The sequence below is a fragment of the Rutilus rutilus genome, assembly GCF_951802725.1.
Source record: "Rutilus rutilus genome assembly, chromosome: 20".
Taxonomy (NCBI): Eukaryota; Metazoa; Chordata; class Actinopteri; order Cypriniformes; family Leuciscidae; genus Rutilus; species Rutilus rutilus.
In genome coordinates this window covers 6215585-6242814 of record NC_140225.1, presented here as the reverse complement: position 1 = coordinate 6242814, position 27230 = coordinate 6215585, and the positions used below count along the sequence as shown (strand labels likewise).

The 27230-nt window shown below is 38.6% G+C and overlaps 1 protein-coding gene across 2 annotated transcripts; it reads left to right on the top strand.

Moving 5' to 3' along the window:
- Positions 1–397: 397 nt before the first annotated feature.
- Positions 398–18519, top strand: prkg2l (protein kinase cGMP-dependent 2, like). Of its 2 annotated transcripts, XM_084390545.1 has the most exons (19): positions 398–505; positions 2014–2543; positions 4577–4743; positions 4851–4964; positions 5628–5733; positions 6075–6138; positions 6223–6300; positions 8671–8765; positions 9272–9340; positions 9950–10048; positions 10143–10293; positions 10422–10561; positions 11989–12078; positions 12259–12400; positions 13139–13302; positions 14104–14226; positions 15369–15431; positions 17206–17272; positions 17734–18519. In XM_084390545.1, the coding sequence occupies exons 2-19, from the start codon at positions 2056–2058 to the stop codon at positions 17827–17829; spliced, it is 2316 nt and encodes a 771-aa protein (XP_084246671.1). In that variant the 5' UTR covers positions 398–505; positions 2014–2055; the 3' UTR covers positions 17830–18519. The 2 variants fall into 2 exon arrangements, with proteins under 2 accessions (XP_084246671.1, XP_084246672.1); XM_084390546.1 differs by lacking the exons at positions 398–505; positions 2014–2543 and adding an exon at positions 2755–2855.
- The last annotated feature ends 8711 nt before the right edge of the window (positions 18520–27230 follow it).

Genomic DNA, 27230 nt, shown 5'->3' with positions numbered 1-27230 from the left:
ATTAATTTCTTTCTACTGCTGAACACAAAAGAAGATCTTTTGAGGAATATGCCTAACCAAACAGTTGATGGGCACCATCAATGGGGCCTATCAACTGATTCGAATCTTCAAAATATAGTAAATTATGAGTAATAACGAGTAAATGATGACAGTACTATTTTCATTATGCATCATGCATGCTGTTGACACAATAAGAAACATTAAAAAAAGAAATCCAAAGACAAAATTTGTCATGAAGAAAACAATGTTCCAAAAAAACAATGAAAGCTACAATGAAACGTTTCCCGTGTCGTGTGTAATGCTACACTTCCACCGCTAGATGTCAGTAGAATCCACAGTTCCGCATCAGCGCTCAGTCTCGTGAAGACAGTCCTGACTCCTGTTGCTGCTTCATCCTGTCAGCGCGCGACTCAGACTCGACCGATCGCTCACATGAGGACAAGCAGCGTTTCTCAATTATCCACAAATAAACAGCTGTGGAAACTCTATTACACCCTGACAGGTGGTAAGTAGTAATTCAACATTTGCCTGTCCGCTGCGTTTAATTTCGTTTAATATCAAATTTGCAGAAACTGTATGTCATATTTTATTCAATTTGTTCGTTTGTGAAGGTCTTTCAAGTTCATGGTCTTAAATGACAGTCTAATTGTTCCTTCATCTTAAATCAAATCTCTCGCTAATGCCAGGTGTAGTCTTGATTAATTCACTTTTGAATGAGCATATTCAGCTGCTCAGTTCAAAGAATTATCCTCCATTCATAGTCAGTAATGCTGTTGGTCTTTTTTTTTCATTAATGTCACATCATTATTGTCATGTGTTTTAAATGTATATAAATATATATTTACACAAGTTATTATTTACGATATTAAGCATATTTTCCCCTGGACAATAGCAGTGTAAAATTACAGTGTTAATAGTTTTTTTCATGCAATATTTACACAAAATTCAGAAAAAACATTCAGTCTCATGCTTCTAAATAATATTTGATCAAATAATTTGTTTTAAGGAAACTGGTAGCACTTTATTTTACAGTCCTGTTCCGCATGTACATACTATGTACTTATTATTGCAATTACAATAACTGGGTTATAAACTAGGCACTAACCCTGAACCTATACCCCTATATTACCCAGTACTTTCTTAGGCAAGTACAAGTACATGTACTGTAAAATAAAGGGTTACAATTTATGGTTACACTTTATTTTAAGGTGTCTTTGTTATACTGTAATTAAACATTTAAGTATTAAGTAATATTGAGTAACTACATGTACTTACAATAGGGTTAGGATTAGGATTAGGTAACACTTTATTTTACAGTGTCCTTGTTACATATTTTACATGTACTGTACTTACCATAGTAATAACAGTAAATAAGGCGTAATTACATGCAACTAACCCTCAACCAAACCCTAATCCTACTCTAACCCTATAGTAAGTACATGTTGTTAAATAAGTTAAATAAGTACTCACTACTTAAATATATAAGTACACTGTAACAATGACACCTTCAAATAAAGTGTAACCGGATTAGGTTTGGTTTGGTTTAGGGTCCGTTGCATGTAATTATGCACAATTTATAGTTATTACTATAGTAACTACATGCAACATATGTAACAATGACTCTGTAAAATAAAGTGTTACCCATTTTATTTTGAGGTGTCAGTGTTACAGTGTAATTATGCATTTAAGTACGGTGTAATAACAATTAACTACATGTACTTACTATAGGGTTAGGATTTGGGTTTGGTTTAGGGTTAGCCGCATGTAATTATGCATAATTTATAGTTATTTCTACAGTAACAACATGTAATGTTTAACAAGGGCACTAAAATAAAGTGTTACCAAATAAAGTGTAACCAGGAAACATAATATAGTATTTATAAATATGTTTCCTTTAAAAACATTTTTTTTTATTAAATATCATTTAGAAGCGTGAGATTTAAGTACTGTAGATTAAATTGACATGCCCTGTCCAGATAACTAGAAAATCTGTATTTTGTCTTCTGATTGCAGTGGCCAACCAGTGAACACATTTAAAAGCCCAAAGGCCTCTCTATGGTTCCTAGTCACTCTCTGATCATGGGGAACGGTTCGATCAAAGCTCCTCGACTAGAGGAGACCTGCCTATCCTCCGGTATAAAAGAAGCCCCTGTTTGGGAATCTGTGGAGCCCCTGAAGATGAGGATCGCCCATCTGGAGGAAGAGTTGGTACGGAGGGACCAGGAGTTCCGTGCGCAGGAGAAGCGGTTACAGAGCCTTCAGAGGGAACTAGAGGCAAAAGTTTCCCAGATCGAAAAGCTCCAGGATGCCATCGGGTATAACAGCCTCGGGCGCTCCCCGCCGGCACCACTGAGGCACAGCCGCAGACTTCTGAGTGTGATCAACCAGGGCTCCACACGCTTTCACAGAGTGGCTGTGGAGGTGCATCGACGCCTTAAAGCTAAGGAGGGCGTTTCAGCCGAACCTACATCGAGAAACTTCTGTCATGACCACAGGGTCCATCACATCTCCACTGAGAGACCTCACATCCGCAAAGACTCCAGGTGAGTGTGCGGACACTGACTGCACCACTGGATTGTTTGTTTCACTATGGAGTCACTGGAATACTGACTCCCCTGGAAAGGTGGAGATAGGAGTAAGGTTTAGCCAAGCCTTTGTAGTGTCTCCAACCCCCAAACGGGCTTGAAAGCCTTGATTTCCATAACACACTCTGAAGGGGATGGAGTGGCTAAAGAGAACACAAACCGTGGGCTATTTGTATGCATGGACAGGAATCATTACTGTTTTAATTAAACACGCTCTTGATGGCAGTCTACAAATCTCCGGCACTAATTCATTCATAAGATCCATTTGAGGTCAGTAGAGAGTTTCAGATGTGATAATGAGAATCAGCCATAGTATAGTACTGAAGACAAAAAAGCATCTGAAACTGACATGTAAAATGTAAACGTGTCCCCAAGTCAAGATTTTTCAGCCCTGCAAAAGAAAGAATGAAAAATGTATCCAAGTAAATTTATCCAAGAATTTAAATTCCCCAAATTAAGTCTATTTACACATTTCTACATTATACACATAATTCCATACTCGTATACTTAATTTTCTGGCAAAAAACACCATTAAGTATAAAAACTTGCCTATATTTTAGATTTATGTACTGCATTCCATGTCATGTGATGACTTTGTGTGAGGAGCAGACCAAAACTGAGTAAGAATTAATAAGAATAGGAATTGTTCTTATAACTAGATGTACCGCATGGCGGTACAAAATATGACCGCCGCTCAGGCCTGCACTGGCTTTCCACAAAAATAAATGACGTGGAGCAATTTGGCTGTATTGCGTGTTTATGTATATACCTAAAAAAAGTAGTAGTATGTGCATGTCTGTCTGTGTGTGTGTGTGTGTGTGTGTGTGTGTGTGTGTGTGTGTGTGTGTGTGTGTGTGTGTGTGTGTGTGTGTGTGTGTGTGTGTGTGTGTGTGTGTGTGTGTGTGTGTGTGTGTGTTTGTGTATGTGTGTGTCTGTGTGTGTGTGTCTGTGTGCGTGTATGTATGCGTACGTACATGTGTGTGCGCGTGTGTGTGTGTCTGTGCATGTGGATTTGTATGTGTGTGTATGGGTGTGTGTCTGTGCGTGTGGATGTCAGTGTGTGTGCATGCTTGCGTTTGTTTGTATTCCTGCATGTGTGTGTGTGACTGTATCATCCTAAACCAGCAACCCTTCGCTCAACAGCACCATCTACAGGCCGATGAGTGTACAGTCACTAAATGTGCACATAAATGAATTTATTTTATACCCCCCCATGGATGAAATTCTACGAAACTTAGCATACCCCCAGAGGATGTCAAGTTAATCATACACATGAAATATGGTGCAGTTCTGAACATCTCAACTGAAGATAGGGGCGATTAAAGCAGAATAATATTGCATTTTCATTTTATATGGGAGTGGCGTAAATCACAAATGAGTGATTATGGGCTAGGTTGATGTGGGCCCTTAAGACCAACATACCATAAAAATTTCTTCATCCTCGGTGCCACGGTTCAGGTAGTTATGTAGGAAAAACTGCATTTTTGGGGTTTGGGGGGGCCCAGCTCGGGGGGGGAGTGGCCCCCGGGGACCAAAAGAAATTTTTCCGTAAAAGTCTAGTGGGGCTACATGCCCACAAAATTTCATGTTCCCCGGTGTTTCGGTGTGTCCCTGGTATCGTTGACGGAAAATTCAGTAGGTGACGAAAAAAAAAAAAAAAAAAAAACTTTGACAATCCCTATATGACCGCTTTCGCTAGCTATGCTAGCGGCGGTCATAATAATTCATAATAATTTCTTAATTTCCCCACTGATCATCTTCCCCTCCGCCTCATCATGTAGTTTCATTTGAAATTAAACATACGCTGCCATATAATATTTAGACATTCTTGCACCAGATTTGAATTTTTTACTTAAGTTGATTTCAGTTTAGTCTGTTCCTCACACAAAGGTTGAGAACACTTGAAATGTAAAGCATGTATCATAGCACTTTATACAATACAGATTTTTTACAATACCATAGACAATACAGCATCGCTTCTTTTCCTGTAGCACTAAGAAACTGATCAATGAAGCCATCATGAACAATGACTTTCTGAAGAAGCTGGAGCCTCAGCACACTCGAGAGATGGTGGACTGCATGTATGAGAAGATCTTCCCTGCTGAGCAGCTGGTTATTCAGGAAGGAGAGCCGGGGAACTACCTCTACGTGCTTGCTGGTAAACTCCAGATGTTGTTGTTACCTGCTTTTCATACTTTTCGTATTTTTGAAATCAAAATATTTCACTGTACTCTTTTTTTCTCTGATTTGATTGTCTGTGTTTAGAGGGTTTATTAGAGGTCATTCAAAATGGAAAGCTTCTGGGTCAGATGCGTCCTGGGACAGCCTTCGGAGAGTTGGCCATTCTCTATAACTGTAAAAGAACAGCCACAGTCAAAGGTGTGTGTGTGTGTGTTCTTGTTTTGGTGTATTTTTGTGTTTAATAGTTTACAGCAAGATAATAAATAAAAAACTGTATGAGTAAAATATGAGGGTTTTTTTACAATAAAAGTCAGTGTGGTCTAGTGTTGTTTAGACCACAAAGTCTATGGACAAAAACAATTGAAGCTTTCTTCAAAATATCTTCTTTTGTGCTTTTAACAATCCTTTTAAGAATACTAATAAATCTGGCTAAATGTGAGTGTAGTTCATAATGTTTAAAACATCAAAACATCATATAGATGTGCTCATGTTCTGATCTTTTAGCATATGTGCCTTGTAGACTGTTTGAGTGTATTGCAATGCTGCAGTGGTACTGGTTGAAGAGCTGCTGTAGGTAATGATGTTAATAAAAATTGCAATGTCAATGTAATAATTAAATCCTCATTTATTTATTTTTTCAGTGAAATGATTTTGCTTCCGTTACCTAAAAACTGATAGGTGATACTTTTTACTTAATACAAGTCCAAAGCATTACATTTGGATGCAGTCTGCAAAAAAATTGGGTTATATCAAACATGACCTTTTTTCTATTATTGTTGACCCACTTTTATTGCAAACATTTGATTTGTGTCATAGTTATAGATTTGTGAAGTGGAACTGATGGTGATTGCATTTCATTAGCTGTGACTCAGTCCCACATCTGGGCTCTGGACCGGCAGACGTTCCAGACTATCATGATGAGATCCACTCAGGCCAGACATGAGGAATACTTCAGCTTCCTGCGCAGGTACATTCATGCCACTAACATTTGTGCATATTTATCAGTTGTCAACTTCACACACACTAACAAACAAACACTTCTCTGCTTGGCTGCTTCAACACACGTTCAGCGCTTATTTAAATGCTTATTGTAGACCTACAGTAGTCACAAATGCGTATCAGTGCATCATAAACTGATGTAAAAATGTAACTGTTAAAATAATGTTGGTTGGCGCAAGGGTTGAATGTGTTATAATGAAGAATTTCTGTCCTTATTTTTTTGTGCACCTTTTGACATAATCTTCACGGATTCGATTGCATGCTGTTTACCTTTAATGCTGATTAAACATATTGTTACTTTTTTTTTAGTGTGTCTTTGTTGAAGGATCTACCAGAGGAGAAACTTGCCAAAATAATTGACTGTCTAGAAGTTGTAAGTTTTCAGCATTTTATAATGCATATTTATTTCTGAAATGAAATAAAACCAAATCATATTCATGTTTCAATCTTTTTTTAGGATTATTTTGACAAAGGAGAGTACATTATTCGTGAGGGCGAGGAAGGAAACACTTTCTTTATCATTGCTAAAGGAGAGGTATGCATTATTGCATTAAGTATTAATTTATATATAATCCATTAAATATTATTTTATTTTTTATTTCAATATTGTAGCATTGTGCTATCTATCTGCTTTGCCAACATGAATATGCCTGTAGGAGTCAGCAGACACATGGCCCATCGAAGCCCCAATGAACTAGTGCTTAAATGGGAGTCTATGGCAGATACCTGTACCATTGATTGTAATGGAGCAAAGATTGATGTTAATTAAATAAGAGACTGGAGATTAATTATTTTGAGTCCCACCCAGAAGCCATAATTCACTAGTAACCTGTATGAGTATGACTGTTACTTGCATGGGATAAAATGTTTTTTCATTGGACATTGAGCTGTCAATCCATATATTTTAGAGAAGCCTGGCTTCTCTATATGATCATAGGTGTCAGGGTTCTGTGTAGTTTCTGTTCATGTGTCTTAGTTTCTTGTATATCCTTTCATTTTGGCATTCTTCGGGACCTCCTTAGTCACTGATTATTGTCACCTGTGTCTTGTTTAGTTTCCTTGTTTGTTCTTGTGTATTTATACCCCTGGTTCTGTTCAGTTCTTTGTCAGTTCACGTCTGATGTTAAGTTTGTTTAGTAGTATTGTTCTCTGTGTATTTGATAATCTCTGTGTTTATGAAAAGTTTCTTTGATCGATAGTCTGTGCCATGCGTCTGCTTAACATCACTGTGTATGCGTCAGATAAACCATAATGAAGAAGGACTCTTATCTCCAGAATTCCTGATGCTGGAGGAATATGTTGCAGGCTTCGTGGATCTATACAATGAGTCACGCTGGGACGATGAAACTCTAAAACATCTCTTCTGGAGCAGGATGGACGACATCCTCGGCTAGATGCTGCTGTTAGGGGTTGAGTACACCTTGTGGCTGCACAGATCCTCCCTCACGTGGGAGTCATCAAGGACAACAACACAATCTTCGACTCCGCGGCACATGTTCCATTGATAGTAGCAATCTTACTGGCCGCTCCAGACAGGACTAGTCATCCCAGCCCGGAGTGTCGCAGATGGTATGAGAGATCTTCCGCTATGGAACTGAGTTCGATGCCCTGAAGATTGAGCCTCAGCCAACACACGCCACGGACCATATGTGAGACCTGCCAGCCAACAGGTCTGTCCTGGAGCTAGAGCCGGAAGCCTCCTCCATTCTGAGACTGGAGCCCACTACCAGGTTCCTCCTGGAGCCATGCCGTGGGGTCAGTTCTTTACTGATCCGGTAGAAGTGTGCTGGCTCATCCACCTTATCATGGAGCCATCTCCCACCCTTGTCTCCACCCTTGTCCCCACCCCTGAACTTTTCCCAGAGACTTCTCTAGATTATCCTATCCTCTCTGGTCACCTGGCCACTCCGTTGTCTCCATCACCATTGCTGGCTCCGTCCAGTACCCAGGACTCACTTACTCCACTGGTTTCGCGCAGCTCCTTGGCTCCGCCCCCACCGCAGATTCCCACCAACTCCCTGGCTCTGCCTCAGGTCTCCTCTCCGTCTGCCAAGCTCTTCAATACAGATCCCCTGGCTTCACCTCAGGCCTCTAGGCCCATGACTCCACCTCGGCCTGTCAGCCCATCGGCTCCACCGGGTTCCTCCTGCCTTCTGGCTCAGCTTTGGTCCTCTCTCTCTCGGTTCTCTCCCCGTTCTTCCAAGCCCCCATTGTTGCCTTGGTCCCTTAAGCCGTCTTCCAGCCCTGCGATCGGGTCCGTCAGCCCTTCAGTTATGCTGGGGTCTCCATCTTGCCAAGCTCCGCCTCCGTCAGCCGGCACCCAAAACTCTGTCCATGAAACCCAGCACAGCTCTGCCTTGACTCCTCCCTCCGTCAACTTCGCCATGGTGTTCCCTTCGATCAGCTCCTCCTTTTTCCTGTCCTTCGCCCGCCCCTCGTCTTCCTCCTAAACCCTCTCCCTGAGTTCTGTCAACCTTCTGTCAGGGTTCTGTGTAGTTTTATTGTGTTTCTTTTCATGTGTCTTGGTTTCTTCTATATAATTTTTAGCGTTTTTCATGACCTCAATTACTCCCTGTTTGTTTATATAGTTACTCATTATTGTCAACTGTGTCTCGTTTATTTAAACCGCTGGTTCAGTTCAGTTCTTTGCTGGTTCACATCTAATGTTAAGGTTGGTAGTGGTATTGTCCTTTGTGTATTCAACTCTGGATAATGTACGTATTTATTAAAAGTATCTTTAATTGATAGTCTGCATCATGCATCTTCTGAATATCACTGCGTATGTGATAGTAAGGAGATTTCAGATGTAGGACAGTAATTCCAATTGTGATGGCGGTGAATTTTGTTAGTCATACAATCAAGAAGTAAAATGTACAGTAAGATGTTTTTGTGTGTCCTTTTCCAGGTGTCTGTAACACAGACTACAGAGGGCTTTTCAGAACCACAGGAGATTAAGACTCTTGGAGTGGGTGATTACTTTGGGGAAAAGGCTCTCATAAGGTTTGGAGAGGGTATAATTTTGAAGTGTTTTTAACAATATTGAACACAACCAACAATGACTCCTTTGTGACCGTGGACTTCCTGTAGGCCAGGAAAAAGACTTATTACATATCTCTACAATGTCTACAGATTGTTCGCTAAGAGCTTTAAGAAACAGAGATTCTGTAGGAGTGGATGTGGGAGGTGGAATGTCAGTCATCTGAAAAGATGTTCATTCTCAATGTACCATTGTTGAAGAGCACACTCAGTACTGAAACAACCACAGAGATGCTCACATAGGCTATTTATACACAGGAGAGCCACTTGTCATATTCACAAATTTGTAATAATGATTTAGATTCATTTAAAGCTGAGATGAAATGCTCTCAATATGGAACAAGCAAATGTTTTTCTGGATGTTTTCAGTCACTGTTCATATATATATATATATATATATATATATATATATATATATAATCTCCAAACTGGCACAACATCATTACATATGTCTTATAATTCCATTTCAGTGAGGATGTCCGCTCGGCTAATATCATTGCAAAGGAAAATGACACACAGTGTTTGGTGGTGGATAGAGAGTAAGTGATGTTATTAAACATCCTGTGTTTTTTTTTTACAAATCTAATATTAATACCGTGTCATGTAGCCTTCAGGTATTTCTTAATTATGTATATCTTGTTTCAGATTTTTCAAATAATTATCAAAGAAAACAGTAAATTTACAGTAATAAAATAAAAGAACAAATTAAAAATAATAAATATATAATAATAAAATGATAATAATAATAAAATGATAAAAATAAAAAAGATTGTCTTTGTTATTACTCTATTGGATACATGTCACTAATAAATTGGTGGTTGTCTGGTATAACTTTAAAATTATAATTGTATAGCTTTTTGCAGCTTTTAAATAAGTCTTAATTATTAAGAATCACTGATAAACATACAATGAAAATAAATGGGTATAGGATTTACTTTGTTTGAAACAATTTTCCCTCAGGAATTGAAAGTAAATTTGACAAATAATTACAAAGAAATGAAAAAAAAAAACAATAAAAAAAAAGAAAACATTGAATTAAATTGTAATCTTTGTTTTATTTACAACTTTGAAAAATACAATTTTACAGCATATTATTCTACCTATATGACTAAAACAGTTACTATCACGGTCTCTGGATTTTTAAACAGTAACTTCAATCAGATGGTGGGAACCTACGAGGAACTTCAAGCCTATCTGAGGGAGTATGTGGAGCAGCTTTCTCTGAGTGATGAGATGAGGAATGCCATGTAAGAACACACCTAATGGAAACAGACACAGCTAACTACCGTAGGCCTACTCTATTCCTGTATGTGACAGTCACAATCATTTCCCCACATGCAGGCCTCAGTCGCCTCTTTACGAACGCTCTCCAGAGGCAGCAGAGTTCAGGAGGCTGAAGGAGAAGGCTGCTGGTTTGTCCAGTTACTCGTTCATGAAAGAACTTCAAGTAGTGGCCACACTAGGGATGGGAGGCTTTGGACGAGTGGAGCTGGTTAGATTTAATTTATACAGCATACATATCACTCTGATGCATGAATGTATCTAGTAAAAAGTTTTGCACCAATGGCATGTAAAACAAAAGTGTTTTATATTGTTTATTGCATGCATTTTGTGTCTTAGGTCAAGCTTAAAGATTCAGAAGATACTGCATTTGCTTTAAAGTGTATTAAGAAAAAGCACATTGTGGACACCAGGCAGCAGGAGCACATCTATTCAGAAAAGGACATCCTCCAACAGACCCGTTCTAACTTTATTGTCAGGTCAGTCTAATGAGCATATCTTTCCTGCCGCGTACTGACATATTGTAATTGGAGAAGTGTAAACACATGGGAATAATAGTACAATTTATATTCATATAATCCTCAAGAGTGATCTGTACAAAGATTGGGCTCAAGAACAAGACTTATGTTCCCCCTGAAGGCCACTAAATTAATTAATTAATTAGTTAAATCAATATAATTGACTGAATGAATGGCTTGCTGCTAGACCGCAAGACCGGTGGGAGAAACGTAGGTAAACAGACTGTTGTTTGCTGTTTGTTAATTAAGGTCTGATGGATGAACTTGCCCTTCGATTAGACTTGTTTATTAGATAATGTTGTGTCAATTATGATAAGACTTTCCGGTGTTTTGAAAGCTGGCAACTTTGATATTTACTTATGTCACTGTCACTAGGGCTACAGACACTATTTATGGCTATCATAGCTGTACATAGAAAATGGCCAAATAGAAAATGGTCTTGACTTTGATTATGTGTTCATACAGGGGTCAATGACATGATGCAAAAACTTTTGGTCTGGATTTATTAATTTACTCAAAAATACATAAAACATGTAGTTCATGTAGTTCATACAATGACATAAACACACAATGAACAAATAGAATTTCTGAATAAAAAAAAGGATGATTTTCTTTTTTAAATAAAACCTTATTAAGTAGTTTGGCATTATAATTTATTATTATTTATTGATTCCTATTGATTTCATATTATTGATTATTATTCCTAGAAGCAATTAAGCAGTATTGTTCAAGTTAAAATATATTTAAATTGTTTGCCAAATCTGACGTTTTTAGAGCCATTAAAATAAACTTGTTGAAAATGGTATAAAAGCTTTCAACACGTTAACTGGTACATTTCTACAAACTTGGCACATGTGTTTTAAACCAAAAGATTTGTCCTTTTCTTCATCTTTTTTTTTTTCACAAGATTGGAACTGCTGAGTGTGCTTAATGCATTAAATCTGCATTCAATCTAACTATTTAAATCTACACATTAAACCTGAAATTTGTTCACTTTTATCCAAAGCAAATGGAGGCCACAGTGGTCTCAGAGCTCAGTAACCTGCTCCTTTCCTTCAAAAAATGTGGTGGAGCGGATGAGTCATACTGACACACTAGACATTTGTCTTATATCTGTCACAGTGGTGTCAGTGCCATTGTGCTTTTCATCTGTGTCAGAAAAGGGGCTTCTACTTTGCATGTTTCTAGGAAACTCCTCAGGGAATTTCAAAGCATGCTTATATTCCTGTCTGAGTGTGTGCTCTAGCTCATTTTATTGCCTCTCTGGCATTTGTAGACGAAAAGCTAGCACAGCTTTACATGCAAGTCTAGTTCTCGATGAAAGCTAGCAGTAAGAAATGCTAAAGAGACACTAATCGAGTGTGTCAGGCTGCCCTTGTGTGTTTCAGGTTGTTCCGGACATTCCGGGATGATAAGTGTGTTTACATGCTGCTTGAGGTTTGCTTGGGAGGAGAGCTGTGGAGCGTGTTAAGGGACATGTGAGTGTAGGTTGTTTTGACACTGTGCATATTGCATATCCCACCATCTTTGATAAACATTTATTTTGATCACATACAAGGTTATTACTGACTTATCGCTAATTGATTCATAGCTGCTAATAGATGTAGAATACGTAAGTCTCTTAATTTAGGACGTCATGATGTTTTGATTTCATTTAGGAGTTGCTTTGACGAGCACACTGCCCGCTTCTGTACTGGATGTGTGCTGGAAGCTTTTGATTACCTGCACGGCAGAGGCATCGTGTACCGAGACCTGAAGCCAGAGAATCTTCTTCTGGACGGGGAAGGCTATGTCAAAATGGTCATTTTATATGCATCACTAAATACCACGGTGAAAGGTCCAAAAGTCTGAGGCCACATTAAAAAAATGTTTTAATGTGGTAATAAAAATTAAAGCAAAAAATAATAATTATGTAACATGAATAAGAATTATTATTATTATTTCAGATTTGTTACTATTTCAAGGCCTCGAAGCCAGTGATGGTCTTATTATCGGGATATACGAGGGTCCGTGGCTCTACCGTTGGAGAAAGCATAACCGCTAACTTGGATCACGTGTGCCTTGAAAACCAATCACATTGCAGCATTGACGTCATTGAATTTCATTCAGAGTTGTGCTTCAGTCAGTCACTGTTTGCGGATACCATACCTGTCACGCAATTGTCTGTGACCTCTTATAAAACAGCTTTTTTTTCAGTGTGACTGTGAACTCTAAAAATGTATTAATCCAAAACGAACGTTTAAGAGCAAGCATGTTGAAGATTAGCCGATGGGCTGTCGATTAATAAAATAAGCCATCTTCCCACAAAAGACGTTTATTCAACGTGGTGAAGCCTCTCCTCTATTGACTTCCATTTTTTTTCAATTAAACTTTTCATGCAGATATGATGATCATATAATTTGTAATTATTAGTAATACAATCATTTTCACTAGTGGTCTCAGACTTTTGTACCTCACTCTGTATGGGAGTCTGGAATATGTAGCGATGTCTCAGACTTACACTGAGCATCCTTATTATCTACGTTTTGTTTTTTTCAGACTGATTTTGGCTTTGCCAAAAAGATCGGACTAGGTAAGAAGACTTGGACGTTCTGTGGCACTCCTGAGTATGTGGCTCCTGAGGTCATCATGAATAAGGGTCATGACTTTGGAGCTGACTGCTGGTCCATGGGCATCCTTATCTTTGAGCTCCTAATGGGCAGGTAATCATGTGTGTTTCATATCATGTGTTTCATCCACCAAATGCTTCCACAGGACTGAGTTTGCAGGCTGACTTCCCAAAAATGGAAATATTGAAAAAAAAATGTAAACTTTTAAAGCAACTAATGGTTCAACCAATACTGGGACGGACAAACAATGGAAAGTGTTTGGTAGAAATAATCAGTTTCGCAATTCCATTTGGTGCCACTACTGGCACAGAAAATTGCTCATTTCACCTTTCAAGAGCACAGATTTCCCAGACATTCAGAGAATCGGTTCGGTAACTGATTTGGCACGGCCTTCCCTGTGCCTCTGCCAATACTCTCTGCACCATGATCAGCATCCGTTTTATAAAGGGCAGGGCTCTCTTGACCAGAGCAAATGGTCCTCTACGGTGAAATTAGCCGTCATGGCTTTCACTGTGTACTCTATTGCCTCAAGCTTCAGTCAGCATCACCATGACAACAGAGTATTGGGGATGGGACTATGTAATATATGCAGTTGCAGTGTGATTAACCAGCTGGATGAAATCTTTATGATTTAATGCCACATGAAGTTTACATCTTCTCAAAGCTTACTGATGCATACTGTTAGCTGATCTCATTTATTTACATTCTTGTGCACAGTTGCGTTATGCATTTTTGTGACATCAATCATGTATTGTTTAACTCAAATTCACAAAGTGAAATACATTTTAGGCATTGTCTGCCTTATGGTTTAATTTGAGATGTTTAAGTGGCTTAAATGATGATAAATGACCTTTGATTGTGTTTAAAATATAACATCTCCCACGCGACTGTCAGCCCTCCATTCACAGGCTCTGATCCGATCAGGATCTACACTATGGTTCTTCATGGGATAGAGAAGGTGGACATTCCCAAGAGGATCAGCAAGCGTCCAGAGGATCTCATACGGAGACTTTGCAAGTATGTTTCTATTATGTAGTATTATGTATTATGCAAGTATGTACATTACTGTGCATTTCTTTTGAAACGTGTTGTCATGTATTTAAATATATTTGTAATGATAAAATTGCAAGATTACATTTAATATTATATTAACTTTAAATGTAATATCAAATATTATAATGAAGTACTTTACATGTGCTTTTGTATGTTAGTCAACACATCAAAATAAGTGTACTTCTTTAAAGCACAACAAATTATTATAAAAATATGATTTAAAATGTAAAGTAAAACATTTAATATGCCATTTTTACAAAGTGCACTCTTTAAAAGTGTACTTAAGTGTGTTAAGAAGAAATATGGTCATAAAAGAGCACATTTAAATGGCAAGTTATCTACAAGTACAGTTTCTTAAAAATATACTTTTAAGATTTGACCTACACTACAAGTGCACATTCAGTACAATTAGGCACACATCCTTTTCATGCGAGTATTTATAAACCACATCCCTCTTTGTCCACCAATTTTAATGAATTCTTTCTGAGCTTATCGCACTAGATTGCTAACTTGAAACATATGTGCGGTGCTGCCATATAATTTGGCATAACATAGTCTTCTTGACTGGAGTGTTCTATTGATGCCTTTATATGCTGCCTAGGTAGGGAGCTTACTAGATTTTGGAACAGAGCCTCTGTCATTATATGCTCCAGACGTGCTTTCACTTCAAATTTGATGATCTGTACAGATTGTAATCAAGAATAAAATAGGATTTGATGTTCACTGTGATTGCAGCAGGTCCTGATTTTGCCACATTAGACAAGTTCCTGGGTCAACATATTTTGTTGATCCTGGAACAACATTCCTGTCCGAAAATTTTATCCTAACCATATCCCTAAACCCAACCCTACCCATAACTTACCCTAAAATCAGAGGGAAATGGTAGGTAAACAACACTGATGTAGAAGCACCAAACCCTAACCCTGAACTTTACATCAGGATCAGGATCAAAAAATATGTTGCACTTGGTGAAATCAGATTCTGCATGTATCATGCATGTGTCAGTGTCAATGTGTCCCTGTCAATGTATGTTATATACAGTATATTTATTGTTGTGACTTTATGAGAACAGTCAGAAACTCACTCATCTTCCTCACTGTCTCCAGACTCAATCCAGCAGAACGGCTTGGGAATAAAAAGAATGGCATCATTGACATCAAGAAACACAAGTAGGTCAATTCACAAGTTCACTTAATCATATAATCATGTGAAAATATAGTTAAACAGGTTAGGTGTGCTGTCCTTGGTTAAAGGACACTACAAGTGAAGATTAAATACAATTAAGTGTACTTATTGAGTAAATAGTGATAGATATTTATTCCTTATATGTTTTATAATATTGATTTCATTAGGTTTAGTGTCATAACTCCGTCTCTGTAGCCAATGTTATGAATCCACCAATCCTGCCCATACATTTTTGTTAATATTAACTTTAGTTGTCTCACTGTACACTGCAGGCCTTACACTCTCATATTCTCATGTAAGTGTTTCATTTTTCAGCATTAAAGAACATTAGACACACCCGGGAGTAGACTGAACCACTGATCCATGTGTCTGATCACGGGTTGTGCATTGTTGAGTCTGTTTTGCTGCTGGTCTGTTCGCTCTTTTGTATGTCACAGCACAATGGGTAGCTGAGCTAGCCTGCCAAATTAGCCTCAATGCATTCACAGGGGGAGCAATTAGTGACCAAAATGAGACGCACAGCTGTTGTCATCTTCCACAGAGCAGTGAAGCCGCAGACAGCAAGGTGAAGCGCTGGGCCCATCCTTTAACAGTCACACAAGTGATAGAGCCTAAAATGCATGTGCTCTGATGATGCTCACTGGACCAATAACAATCAACTGGGACTCACCACACTTATTATGTTACTAACTCTGTGTGTTTGCACTAAGAAGCTGTTGTTTTTATATTCATTATGCTTGAGTATTCTTATCACGCAGGGGTGATTCAGGTAACGTACACACAAAGAGCTCAACATCATTTGTATTATGTCTCTAAATTATGTTCAGAGCATTATGCAAATGAAGGCGCATGCTCTTGATACAGGCATGAATATGCATGTGCAGGTAACAATGTGTCGTCAGACGAGTGAGATCCGAGATGTGAAACCGTTCAAAAGTCAGATCATTTTTACAAATAAAAACCCTGCAAGGACATGTTAAATTGGTTAAAAGTGAAGACATTTATAATGTCTTAATACTGTTTTCAACATTGATGATAAGAAATGTTGCTTGAGCAGCAGATCAGCATAGAATGATCATGTGACTCTGAAGACTGGAGTAATTATGTTGAAAATTCAGCTTTGCCATCACAGGACTAAATTACATTTTAAAATATAGTAAAATACTGATGTATTTATTTTACAGTATCTGTATTTTTAATCAAATTAATTCAGTTTTGGTGAGATTCTTTCAAAAACATAAAAAAATCTTACCGACCCCAAACTTTTGAACGGTAGTGTATCTTCAGAATTTTATAGTCATATTATGAGGAATCAAAATGTTTGTCTATGAAAATATACAGTAACTTTCAGAACTCAATACATCCTCCCCAGTCCAAAAAAGACCATTAAACTGCAAACATGCAAAGAGGCTGTTATGGAGCAGTTAAAAACTATTGAAAAAGAGAGTGTGTGTGAAGAGAGCACTTACGAATGCATCTTAAAGGAACCATAGCAAAAATAAAAGTGCACATGGCCTGTTGAATTCTAAAGGTCAGTGAGAGTGTGGAAATGGGCATCAAAATTAAATTAATTTTGAAGCAGTAAAACATTTTCTAACAATAATAGTGGACCACAGGGGAAAGAAAAAAAAATAATGTACAATATGTTCCCTTGAAACATTTTCTCACTACAAGGAAAGTGACAGATGAGGCTGAAGATGTGTGCAGATGCTGTTACTGTACTGTGGAGGTTTAGTTTGTTCCATTGTTTTCTCACAGGTGGTTTCAAGGCTTCAACTGGGAGGGACTCAGACGGCGGAAGCTGACGTCTCCTCTGAGAAGAGAGGTGAAGCATTGCTCCAACAGATTTTAGGCTGTATCCCAAATCGCATACTCTCTTGAGTAGGTGCTTATTTTGAATAAGTAATTACTTTGCGAAAAGTAAGTTATATACAGTATGAGTGCGTGTAGTATGAATGTAATCCGGACTTACAGTATTCGCCATGTTGTCATTATCACGTCAGTTGTGTCGCTTCCCTGACATTCATAAATCCTCTCCCGTGGCCTCGTGGGATAGTAAAGTGTCCATTGACTGCACACTTCAGAATCTCGCCGGAAGTAGTAGGTCATCCAGGCACTTTTTGCCTACTCTTTTATAAGTACTGAGAATTCGGACACACTACTTCTGTCACAATTTTTTTTGCCTCCTATATAGTAGGGAAATTTGCGATTTAGGATGCAGCCAATGTTTTTACATATGTCTTAAGAAATGAAAGCCAGTTATCCTAAACTTGTGGTATTTTCCAGCTAAAAGGACCTCTGGATCACAGCCATTTCGACATGTTTCCCCCTGAGCTTGAAGAGCCTCCAGATGAATTCTCTGGCTGGGATAAAGACTTCTGAAAACAAGCTGTTTCTATGAGAATGTTCTGCAGAGCATCGCTGTGCTCTCAACTAACTATTTTCAGACCGCTTCACTGACCAGTTTGCCTTTATAAGTGAGCAAAGGCTTAAAGACGATCTAATATAAAGTGATGGTGGACAGTGTCTGGACTGGAGAAGTCTCAGTATTACCTCGATGTGCTTTATGGAGCATTCTGCAACCTACTGACTTGTTCAGATGGAAAAGAATCTTGTTAAATCTCATTTTACAAAATGAAAGGTTATTGCAGTGATATCTCATTATATAGATAAATCACTGATGCCTTAAATCTGTCTATTTGTGACATTTAAACATTTTTTAAGACCTAATATGTCATTTATACATTTTGATGGAAACTTCCTTTCCTTTATAATACTAACAATATTTTATGTACAGATGTAAATAATTTATTTTCTGTTGTACTTATTGTGGTTTGTCTAAATTAGTGTATTTCATTCTTTGGATCAGAGTCTAGATATTTCACTAATGAGAAAAACAACACTGTCATCTACTGGTAAAAATCTGCAAGCACAAGCAAGAGAGACTTCACCAATGTGTTTCTAGTAGCACTCAAAGTAATCAGTGTTCATAAAGGTTGTGCAGATGGATCACTTAAAGGGATAGTTCACTTTGAAATTAAATGTTGGTATGTTTTAGCTTACCTGAAGGGCATCCAAGATGTAGGTGTCTTTTTTTCCTCAGTAGTTTCAATTTTGATATTTTAGGTCAAACCGTTCTTGTCTGTCAGTCATATAATGCAGGTCTGCGGTCACTGTCTCAAAGAGCATGCACAAGTCCAAATTAAAACAATTCCCCATCGTCCAAATGAAACAATTCCCCATCGTAAGTACACTTTGATGGCCTAAGACACGAAACGAGCGGTTTGTGTGAGAAAACGAACCGTATTTATATAGTTTTTGCCTCTTGAACAAAGCCGCGTCCAACTGATCTGACGGCGCGGGCGGGTATAGATATATACACTGATGTCGCCTTGGCTAATGAACTGCAATAGCGAAGGCGACATCTAGTGCTAGTGTTTCTATACCCGCACGCGGGCGGATATAGATATAGAAACACTAGATGTCGCCTTCGCTATTGCAGTTCATTAGTCAAGGCGACATCAGTGTATATATCTATACCCGCCCGCGCCGTCAGATCAGTTGGACGCGGCTTTGTTCAAGAGGCAAAAACTATATAAATACGGTTCGTTTTCTCACACACACCGCTCGTTTCGTGTCTTAGGCCATCAAAGTGTACTTACGATGGGGAATTGTTTCATTTGGATGATGGGGAATTGTTTTAATTTGGACTTGTGCATGCTCTTTGAGACAGTGACCATAGACCTGCATTATATGACTGACAGACAAGAACGGTTTGACCTAAAAATATCAAAATTGAAACTACTGCGGAAAAAAAGACACCTACATCTTGGATGCCCTTCAGGTAAGCTAAAACATACCAAAATTTAATTTCAAAGTGAACTATCCCTTTAAGATGTAGTAGCCTACACACACGGTTTTGTGCATTTTATGCTGGTCTTCCACATGCAGGTGCTCAGACCTGCGAAGATTCTGTGGCATGTGCTTTTAAGAGAAGCTTCATTTTTTCTAACATAAAAGAGACTGGTAGGCTAACATAATAGTTGAATATTTCTTCATTCCGTGAATCACAAAAAAAAAAAAATCTTACCAAGTCAAATATCATCCCAAAATAAAAATAAGTAAATTAATACATTTAAACTAGGCACATTTTCCCACCAAATTATATTATTTTTAATGCATCCACGCAGCCTAATGGTTCCCTTTTGTCTAATTCTTAAAAGATAAATGCAAGAAAAAAGCGCTACACTTGCTAATGGTTCCAAATAAATACAATACAATAATGCAGACCACGTGGTTAAGCTTTCGATTAGTGATGAAGAATACTGTATGAGTTGGTCTGTCATTAAATATTTTTTGGAACAATATTAATATTTATCATAATAATACAATAGTATTTATTGCAATTCATAAACTCACGACACATGAAATATCCTCTCAGAGCACCGGAGGCTATCAGGACCGCCACAGGAGGGAGACACAGAGCAAAGATGACATGTTTACTACAGTAAAGAACTGTGGAGACTAATGGGACTAATACAACAGTTAATTATACACTTACCGGACCTTTGCTAGTACCGAAATGGACCCCTTTTGCCTTCAGAACTGCCTTAATTCTTCGTGGCATAGATTAAACAAGGTGCTGGACACATTCCTCAGAGATTTTGGTCCATATTGACATAGCATCACACAGTTTGGCAGATTTGTCAGCTGCAGATACATCAATCGAATCATCCGTTCCACCACATCACAATGGTGCTCTTGGACTGAGATCTGGTGACTGTGGCCATTTGAGAATAGTGAACTTATCATGTTAGTTCAAGAAACCAGATTGAGATGAATTTGAGCTTTGTGACATGTAGCGTTATCCTGCTGGAAGTAGCCATCAGAAGATTGGGTACACACTGTGGTCATAAAGAGATGGACATGTTCAGCAACAATACTCATGTACTACTAATACTCTGTGATGTTTAAACGATGCTCAGTTGGTCCAAAAGTGTGGCAAATATCCTCCACACCATTACACCAGCAGCCGCCTGAACCGCTGATACAAGGCAGGATGGGTCCATGCTTTCATATTTATGCCAAATTCTGACCCTACCATCTGAAAGTTGCAGCAGAAATCGAGACTCATCAGATCAGGCAACGTTTTTCCAATCTTCTATTGTCATATTTTGGTGAGCCTGTGTGAACTGTGGCTTCAGTTTCCTGTTCCTATCTGACAGGAGTGGCACAAGTGTGTTTTCTGCTTCTGTATCAAGGTTTGATGTGTTGAGCGTTCAGAGATTTTCTTCTGCAGACCTCGGGTGTAACGAGTGCATATTTGAGTATACTGTTGCTTTCTATCAGCTGAACCAGTCTGGCCATTCACTTCTGAACTCTTGCATCAAGAAGCCATTTTCACCCACAGAACTGCTGCTCACTGGATATTTTCTCTTCTTCGGACCAGTAGATCAGCAGTTTCTGAAATACTCACACCAGCCTATCTGGCACCAACAACCATGCCACATTCAAAGTCACTTAAATTCCCTATTCTGATACTCAGTTTGAGTTTCAGTAGATTGTCTTGACCATGGCTGCTTTGCCAAAATGGCTGCTTTTCCAAAACGTTGGCAGCTGACTTGTTGCCTCACTGCCTTATAAGGCAATGACTTTGCAGGCAGTGTTTGCGCACAAAACTGATTTCAGATCACTTCTGAGGCAGCGTTATTGTTTAACTCAACTGTCATGGAATGAAACGCAAAGGGTTGTGGGATATCAAAGGAGACATCCAGCCTTCAAAAATCTATCAGATGAAGGTATATCTAATGAGACAGGAAGTGACACTTAGAATGGATTCAGACGGGCCTTAATGCCTTCGTACCTTGGAATGCATCCCCCGAAGGCAGCATTTTTAAGCTTTCAGACACAGCCCATGTCTACTAATGCATTGAGTTGCTGCCATGTGATTGGTTGATTAGATATTTGCGTTAACGAGCAGTTGAACAGGTGGACCTAATAAAGTGTATATTACTTATTCTGCTGAGCAACATTTATTCTGACTGACTCATAAAGTATCACTGTAATAATATAATTTATGATATAGTATCACTGTAGAGATATCCATGTATGCTATATCTGAATTACCTTCTTTCTAAACTGGAACACAAAATAAATAATGGGAATAGTGTGATGTATTTTTGTTTTCATTATGGGGAGCTATCCTTACTATGACAAGGTCAATATTTGGCTGACATCCACTCACCTAAAGGATTATTAGGAACACCATACCAATACTGTGTTTGACCCCCTTTCGCCTTCAGAACTGCCTTAATTCTACGTGGCATTGATTCAACAAGGTGCTGAAAGCATTCTTTAGAAATGTTGGCCCATATTGATAGGATAGCATCTTGCAGTTGATGGAGATTTGTGGGATGCACATCCAGGGCACGAAGCTCCCGTTCCACCACATCCCAAAGATGCTCTATTGGGTTGAGATCTGGTGACTGTGGGGGCCATTTTAGTACAGTGAACTCATTGTCATGTTCAAGAAACCAATTTGAAATGATTCGAGCTTTGTGACATGGTGCATTATCCTGCTGGAAGTAGCCATCAGAGGATGGGTACATGGTGGTCATAAAGGGATGGACATGGTCAGAAACAATGCTCAGGTAGGCCGTGGCATTTAAACGATGTCCAATTGGCACTAAAGGGCCTAAAGTGTGCCAAGAAAACATCCCCCACACCATTACACCACCACCACCAGCCTGCACAGTGGTAACAAGGCATGATGGATCCATGTTCTCATTCTGTTTATGCCAAATTCTGACTCTACCATCTGAATGTCTCAACAGAAATCGAGACTCATCAGACCAGGCAACATTTTTGCAGTCTTCAACTGTCCAATTTTGGTGAGCTCGTGCAAATTGTAGCCTCTTTTTCCTATTTGTAGTGGAGATGAGTGGTACCCGGTGGGGTCTTCTGCTGTTGTAGCCCATCTGCCTCAAGGTTGTGCGTGTTGTGGCTTCACAAATGCTTTGCTGCATACCTCGGTTGTAACGAGTGGTTATTTCAGTCAAAGTTGCTCTTCTATCAGCTTGAATCAGTCGGCCCATTCTCCTCTGACCTCTAGCATCAACAAGGCATTTTCGCCCACAGGACTGCCGCATACTGGATGTTTTTCCCTTTTCACACCATTCTTTGTAAACCCTAGAAATGGTTGTGCGTGAAAATCCCAGAAACTGAGCAGATTGTGAAATACTCAGACCGGCCCGTCTGGCACCAACAACCATGCCACGCTCAAAATTGCTTAAATCACCTTTCTTTCCCATTCTGACATTCAGTTTGGAGTTCAGGAGATTGTCTTGACCAGGACCACACCCCTAAATGCATTGAAGCAACTGCCATGTGATTGGTTGATTAGATAATTGCATTAATGAGAAATTGAACAGGTGTTCCTAATAATCCTTTAGGTGAGTGTATAGCCTATTAACAAAAATAAATCTTATATATAATATATTATACAAAAAAAAACATATAGGCCAATATAAAATATATTTTGAAAAAAAAAAATTAAACTTTTTTTTTTTTGCCTGATTGGGGGCTGCTACTATTTGCTTATTTTATATCACGCCTTTATCACGTAGAAGTGTGATAAAGGCGTGATAGGCTATCAATTTTATGTGGATAAAGGCATATTTTGTCCTTATAAGGCCAAGAAAATATGCATAACATCTCGTTATTACGAGAAAAAGATGTCGTTTTAACGACATAAGATCTCGTTATTACGAGAAAAAGATCTCGTTTTAACGACATAAGATCTCGTTATTATGAGAAAATATGTCGTTTTAACGACATAAGTTCTCGTTATTACGACATAATTGAGGGGAAAAAATAATATGTATGTGGCAGCAATGTGTCACCGTAGTTATTGCCGGGAAAATCAAAAGAATGTGACGTTTATGCGCGCTCCCGAGAGCCTCTCTATGACACATGAAGTGATTGGTTGATGCCAGCGTTCAGGATAATCCCGATTCCCGAAAGAGCTGTTCTATACTAATGTCAATGTGTCATGCAAAGAAAAGGGATTAATTTAAACATCCCTCACATAGCCATATCCGTATAGTCTATAGTAACAGATATAGGCTAGCCTACTTTATAATCAAACAGACAAGCAAATCACTTTGACATGTTTCCCATTATGTCGTAACATGCTCATCATAGAAAATGTATTAATTTCACCATCTATTTTGAATTATACTCAATGGCATAATGTTATTTTTTAAATAAATATAAATGCAGACAAATAAATACGTGTCACAGAATAATTGACCCATTACATAATAAGGATTTCATTCTGATCTCAACATGTTCTCTGTGGATATGTCTGGAAATCGTTGCTACAAGGAAAACCTTATTTGCTCCCTCAATGAAATGCCAAAGCAGTCTGCAGCTGGATCTCAGCCAGTGTGTGTGTGTGTGTGTGTGTGTGTTTCAGGACAGTGGTGGCCTGAAGTGGGATATGCTTTGTGACATTAGTGGAGATCTCATCCAACTGGCCAGCCATACTTGAGGAAATGCCAAGAGGCAGGGGTGAGCTGTTGTCATAGCGATGCATCAAGTATGTCCTCTTTCTACCATTCTGCCAATCAGTAGTGTATTAATCTCAGTATGACTCAGTTCTGCTCAATGAGCAAATCACAATCTCCTGCACAGGAGGAAATTATTCTCTAGACAGATATAAAAAAAATCTGTGTGCCCTGGATGGGGAAACATCCACCTCCTTTAGGATATTGCAGATCTGACAGATAATTTTTTGTATATTTCAAAACAGCAAATCAGAATCTATTTTAGTTGTGCTAATTATGACACACAACATACACAACAGTGTGATTATAATTATTAATTTTAGGCATTTAGTAAGGCATCACTATTATGATAAAGTGCGTTTCATATTGCACAGTTACAAATAAAACTAAGCTACATATGCGTAATGTTTTGTTAAACTGTAAGACTTAAACATTTATCGCAGTTTTGTCATGGACTCCTTTTCAAACACAGATCAGTCGGTTTCCTGTTTGATTTTTTCACCTGCACTGACCCACTTTTGCATGTTCTCTGTATTAAACTACACAAAAAGACATAAAATAATAATAATGCTGCCCCGGTGTCGCCCCACTGGAGCACAAGTATGCGTTTCTGTAAATCATCAGTCACTGGCACACATCCACTTTATATTTCCCCGAGTCATTCGTCTGTTTCTGTGGTATCTGTAGATGCAGAGGGTGGGTATATGACATATTTTATGACTCCATTGTGTTGGGAGTTGCTGGAATGTGTGCGGCTACACCGGCCCTCCTGAACCTCTGAGGGTACAAAAAGAGGGCTCTTATGTTCAACAAGTCTCTCAGCTCTCATAAAATGTTCTATAGACTGCCCCAAATACATCAATTGACAACAATTTTGTTGTATTTCTGTAGAGAATTCAATTAAAATGTGCTGTATCATGCTTTTGTTACCGCAATTTCCTGGTTGGAAATTAAGAAAGGTTAGAAATTGTGGCGTTAGTAATATGGTCTAGCTCATAAAATGTTCTATAGAGTGTTACTATTATTACTACTAATATATATTTAGTATTTACTTCAATGCTACAATTCATTCATATCCCTCTGGTGCTTTTAACCATTACCGCACAATGACTAAAGTTGACTGACTTTTACTCATGCATTACCGCTATCTACCAGATGGAGGCGCTAATATCAAGTGTGCTCAACTTTGCCATGCTGATAAACAGCTTGACTCTCAAGTGTTGAGATTTTATAGTACATTTTTACGAGTGTGGTGCACACTTATAGAGTCTATGACTTCATAAGTCCCACATATGCTATGATTTTACATTTATTGTTTACTGTGGTGGAGAAAATCACATTAGACCGTTTATTTAAAGCTGTTCTGTTTGTGCCGCAACCGCTTGAACTCTGCTTATCATCTGTATTAAAGGGTTAATGAAAATTCTGTCAGTAATTACTCACCCTCATGTTGTCCCAACCCCGTAAGACTTTCGTTCATCTTCGGAACACAAATTAAGATATTTTTGATTAAATCTGAGAGCTGTCTCACTCCTCCATAGGCTGCTAGGTAATTGATATCTGCCAGCCCAGAAAAGTTAGTAAAGACAATGTTTAAAATAGTACAAGTGACTACAGTGGCTCAACCTTAAGTTTATCAAGTGACAAGAATACTTTTTGTGCGCAAAAAAACAAACAAAAATAATGACTTAATTCAACCATCTCTTCCATGTCATTCTCCTAAGCCACCGACGTAGTGTAACAGCGCAGCGCTTCTGGGTTGTACGTCAGAACGTAGGCTCACTATTGGCCGATGCTGGTCATGTGTGTGATGCGTGTGATGCTGGCCAATAGAGCTGGTAAGTCCCGCCCCTTCTGAGAACCCCGCTGGACCTCTAGGTTGAAAAATCGTCAATGCAAGTGAATGGGAGAAAATAATTATTTTCTGGTCCCGTTTGAATTGTGCCATGAATGTGAACATATGTTGTCTGTGAATTTTTTATATAATTTTTCATGTTACGAGTTTGACAGTATATGGTATGATTCTTCGGCTAGCAGTTGTGGAAAAGACATAACGAGAAAGACTACATGTCGCCTATGTGACGTCACCCCATAAAGTTGACTTACCCGTGGTTTTCGCCAACCTCAACGATTTTGTCCTCTCCCTGAAAGAAGGCGGTGAAGTGCACCAAAGACACAGTCATGTTTAGCGGGATCCGTGAGCTATAGTGTCCGTGTGCGAATGGTGGTGACGTTTCAAACGCGTCGAAAGCAGCGAAGAGTTGTAGTCCACAAAGTGCTCTCACACAAAGTCTAACCGTATCAAACTTCTACCCGCTAAATTGTAGCATTCTTCACACGAAAGATTATATAAAAAATTCACAGACAACATATGTTCACATTCATGGCACAATTCAAACGGGACCAGAAAATAATTATTTTCTCCCATTCACTTGCATTGACGATTTTTCAACCTAGAGGTCCAGCGGGGTTAGCGAAGGGGGCGGGACTTACCAGCTCTATAGTGAGCCTACACGTTCTGATGTACAACCCAGAAGCGCTGCGCTGTTACACTACGTGAACTCATTTGTAAAAAAAAAAAGTGTAAAAAAAAAAAAAATTGCACACAAAAAGTATTCTCGTCACTTGATAAACTTAAAGTTGAGCCACTGTAGTCACTTGGACTATTTTAACGATGTCTTTACTAACTTTTCTGGGCTGGCAGATATCAATAACCTAGCAGCCTATGGAGGAGTGAGCCAGCTCTCAGATTTCATCAAAAATATCTTAATTTGTGTGCCGAAGATGAACGAAAGTCTTACGGTGTTGGAACAACATGAGGGTGAGTAATTACTGACAGAGTTTTCATTTTTGGGTGAACTAACCCTTTAAGTGAGAGAAATCTGAGATTCTTCATACTGAGAGTAATGCTTATATTTGCTGTCATTCTGCCAATGACCTCATGACCTAGATTCTGATGTTTTCTCACCTGATCCTTTAGTCACTGCATATCTTATAGTCTAAATATTAACATTGAAAGGTGTACCTCCCAACATTTTGAACTATGACAAAATAGGGGGGAGAGGGGGATATGAGATGGGTGGAAAAATCATATTTCAATGCGTTTCGGTTCTCTCACAAATCTTTTGCTATTCACCGAGAAATTGAGTATTCTCTTCCATCTAATTTTATTTTACATCATCATTTCCCTTTTGGGGCTTTGTAAGAATCAGAGTA